General features: G+C 52.7%; 1 protein-coding gene across 1 annotated transcript in view; it reads left to right on the forward strand.

Annotated features, from left to right (window-relative positions):
* The window catches only part of Ccin (calicin), a 4,599-nt gene extending 1,024 nt beyond the window's left edge, over positions 1–3,575 (forward strand). The window contains exon 2 of the mRNA XM_021222365.2: positions 1,654–3,575. Within this exon, the coding sequence (XP_021078024.1) occupies positions 1,746–3,509 (1,764 nt within the window). The 5' untranslated portion in view covers positions 1,654–1,745 and the 3' untranslated portion in view covers positions 3,510–3,575. The remainder of the gene's footprint in view (positions 1–1,653) is intronic.
* The last annotated feature ends 319 nt before the right edge of the window (positions 3,576–3,894 follow it).

Genomic DNA, 3,894 nt, shown 5'->3' on the forward strand with positions numbered 1-3,894 from the left:
GGTTTCTGAGTTCGAGGCCAGCCTGGTCTACAGAGTGAGTTCCAGGACAGCCAAGGCTACACAGAGAACCCTGTCTCAAAAAATCAAAATAAATAAATACCAAAATAAATAAATAAATAAACTTCAATTAATCCTAGCACCCGAGAGGCAGAGACAGGTAGATCTCTTGAGTTCAAGGCCAGCCTAGTTTACAGAGCTGTTCCAGGACAGCCAAGGCTACCCAGAGAAACCCTGTAACAAAAACAAACAAGCAAACAAACAAACTTCAAATTAACCAAGTTCCTAGATAAGGAAAAGGCTAGGTATGGGATGGAAAGGCGAATGAGAATCAAAGCCAGCAAGAGGGCTGCAGAGTGGTGGGGATGGAGCTGACAGTCTCTCTGGGAGGGGCATTCAGGGGGGCCAGAAGGTCTGGAGTGAGGCTTGGAGCCCACCGTGGAGATCAGGGTCTGTGTCAGGTCCTCCTGACCAGTACAAGTGCCCATATGGCGCGGTTCTTCCTAAGAGTTCCCAGGATGGCTTCGGTCATACACCATTGGCAGGCTCTGACCACATCTGTAAAATGAGAATGGGTGTGGGTCTGCCACACTGTGAGCCCCGGGTCCAGACGCATGCGTTTCGGAGTCGCTACTACACAAAGGAGCCCTAGGCGGGACAACTCAGGCAGAAAGGAGCCCCCGGGGCGGGCGAGTTTCCTCTCTAAGCCCTAGATTGGGGAGGCTGAGCACAGAGGCGGCGTGGTCCTGACCGGGAGGTGACCCTGCAGCGCCACCGTGCGGCCGAAGCAGGCTCCTCTAACCGGTCGAGATCTTCGGAGATGCCCATAGCTGCGGTCATATTAACTAAGAAACAAGAGCTGGCATTTATTTGAACGTTTGCTGCAATCTAAGCACTGCGCCTGCTGCGCTTTGAAGCGAGTATTACTCTCATCTCACAGAAGAGGAATCTGAGGCCTGACCTTAGTGAACTGGTCTAAGTACCTCGGAGTGGAGAGGTGGGAACAGGCACGTTCCCTAGCATTTTACTAGATACTTGGAAACCTGGAGCAGGGCGTTTCCAAGTCCTCCCATCTTCCTATGGCTGGCTGGCCCCTCCATTTCTGCTCCAGTGAGTGTCACCCACTTCTCCATTCTTAATGAGAACGATATTCTGGCTACAGAGGTCAGAAGCCAGAGGGCTTGTCTTCTCAGATGTCCAGGAACCTTGGTAGAAAAAAGGGCCTTTAGGGCCTAAGAATTGAACCATGAAAACTGTCTGGTCCCCACTTCCTGGAGGGGTGAAAGGGTTGTAATGCCCCACACTGTGGGAGTTCCAGGTTTGCCCTGCCTCTAACTGCCTCTGTCAGCCTTCTGGTTAAAAGGGAGGCTTCTAGATCATGGTAACCTCTCCTCCCGCCCTTTATCTTCCCTCTCCACAGCTGCTCTCTGCCCCACCCAAACCAATTTGGACATTCCCGGCAAAGCCCTGCTCTGTGGCTTGAAAGGCCCAGGGGGACACCATGGCCCCATTCCAGAGCTTCCTCTGAAGCTCTGGGGAGAGAAAGGCCCCAGGCCTCTGACAAAGGCCTGGGGGGCGGGGAGGGGGCTACATTATGATGACCTCATCCGTTCTATGACGTCACCCTCTCTCCCACGCCCACTCCTCTCTGGTCAGCTGCTCTGCAAACAACCATCAGTACAAACCCCGAAAAAGTCTGCCCTCCGGTACCTGCTACAGACCTTCTGTCTCGGCCAACAAGAAGCACCATGAAACTGGAATTCACAGAGAAAAACTACAACAGCTTTGTGCTGCAAAATCTTAACAAACAGAGGAAGCGCAAAGAGTACTGGGACATGGCCCTGACTGTGGACCATCAGGTCTTCTTCGCACATCGCAACGTGCTGGCTGCCGTCTCTCCACTAGTGAAAAGTCTCATTTCCAGCAACGACATGAAGACCACCGATGAACTCTACATCACCATTGACCCCAGCTACCTGAGCCCAGCCACGGTAGACCAGCTCCTGGATTACTTCTACAGCGGCAAAGTGGTGATCTCAGAGCAGAACGTGGAGGAGCTGCTCCGGGGCGCGCAGTATTTCAATATCCCACGCCTTCGGATTCACTGCAATGATTTCCTTATTAAGTCTATTCGCCGCATCAACTGCTTGCGCTACCTCTTCTTGGCTGAGCTGTTTGAGCTCAAAGAAGTATCAGACTTGGCCTACTCTGGCATTCGTGACAACTTCCACTTCTGGGCCAGTCCCGAGGGCTCTATGCCCTTCATGCGCTGCCCACCCGTCATCTTCGGCCGCCTGCTCCGGGATGAAAACCTTCACGTGCTCAACGAGGACCAGGCTCTCAGCGCACTCATCAATTGGGTGTACTTCCGCAAGGAGGAGCGGGAAAAATACTTCAAGAAGTTCTTCAATTACATCAATCTCAATGCGGTCTCCAACAAGACGCTGATGTTTGCCAGCAACAAGCTGATTGGCTTGGAGAACAACTCTGCCCACGCGACCTTGATCGAAAGTGTCCTGATGGACCGCAAGCAGGAGCGCCCGTGCAGCCTGCTGAGCTACCAGCGGAAAGGGGCCCTGCTTGACTCGGTGGTCATCCTGGGTGGCCAGAAGGCCCACGGCAAGTTCAACGATGGAGTGTTTGCCTATATCATCCAGGAGAACCTGTGGCTGAAGCTCTCAGAGATGCCGTACCGGGCAGCCGCGCTCAGTGCCACTGCTGCTGGCCGTTACATCTACATATCCGGTGGCACCACTGAGCAGATTTCAGGACTGAAGACAGCGTGGCGGTATGACATGGACGACAACTCTTGGACCAAGCTGCCTGACCTGCCCATTGGGCTTGTCTTCCACACCATGGTGACCTGCGGGGGAACAGTTTACTCAGTGGGTGGGAGCATTGCCCCACGCCGGTACGTCTCTAACATCTATCGCTATGATGAACGCAAGGAAGCCTGGTGCCTGGCGGGGAAGATGAGCATCCCTATGGACGGCACAGCAGTCATCACTAAGGGTGACCGGAACCTGTACATTGTCACTGGGCGATGCCTGGTGAAGGGGTACATCTCCCGGATTGGTGTAGTGGACTGCTTTGACACCTGCACGGGGGAAGTGGTCCAGTGTATCACCTTCCCCATCGAATTCAACCACCGGCCCCTGCTCTCCTTCCATCAGGACATCCTCCGTGTACACAGCCACCGGCAGAGCGTGGAAATCAATTTACAGAAGATCAAGGCCAACAAGTCGACAGCCTCAGTACCGCTGTTGCCCAACAGTTGTCCCTTGGATGTATCCCATGCTATCTGCTCCATCGGCGACAGCAAGGTATTTGTATGTGGGGGCGTCACCACAGCCAGCGATGTCCAGACAAAGGACTACACCATCAATCCTAATGCTTACTTGCTGGACCAAAAGATAGGTGAATGGAAGACCCTTGCCTGCCCACCTGAGGCACTGGACTGTCCTGCCTGCTGTCTAGCCAAGCTGCCTTGCAAGATTCTTCAAAGAATTTAAACAACTTTTTAAGTGGGAGAATAAGTAAATGCATTATTATTCACAATTTAATGACAGAAAGCAAGGGAGGAATGTGGCTTTGGATTCCTTTTAGTGGTGGTCAATGTTTGGGCCCTGGGCTACGGATGCTCCCGATGAGTAGGAGTCAGGGTTAATGTCTCAATGGAGGTAACTAGCAGAGATAGAGTCTCTGGTTGCTGGTCTACAGTGGGTAGATTAATTAATTAACTGATTAATTTTGTTATTCCAGCACTGGAGGTCTCTAAAGTGAGTCAGGAAAAAACAGTCCTTGGTGGTTGTGGGGTTGAAGTTCCTCCCAGACTCTGGGCTAGGGGATATTTGAGCGCCACCCACCCCATCCCTGTAGTCACCTCTCAGGGATCGA

The sequence above is a fragment of the Mus pahari genome, chromosome 22 (assembly GCF_900095145.1).
Source record: "Mus pahari chromosome 22, PAHARI_EIJ_v1.1, whole genome shotgun sequence".
In the NCBI taxonomy this organism is placed as follows: Eukaryota; Metazoa; Chordata; class Mammalia; order Rodentia; family Muridae; genus Mus; species Mus pahari.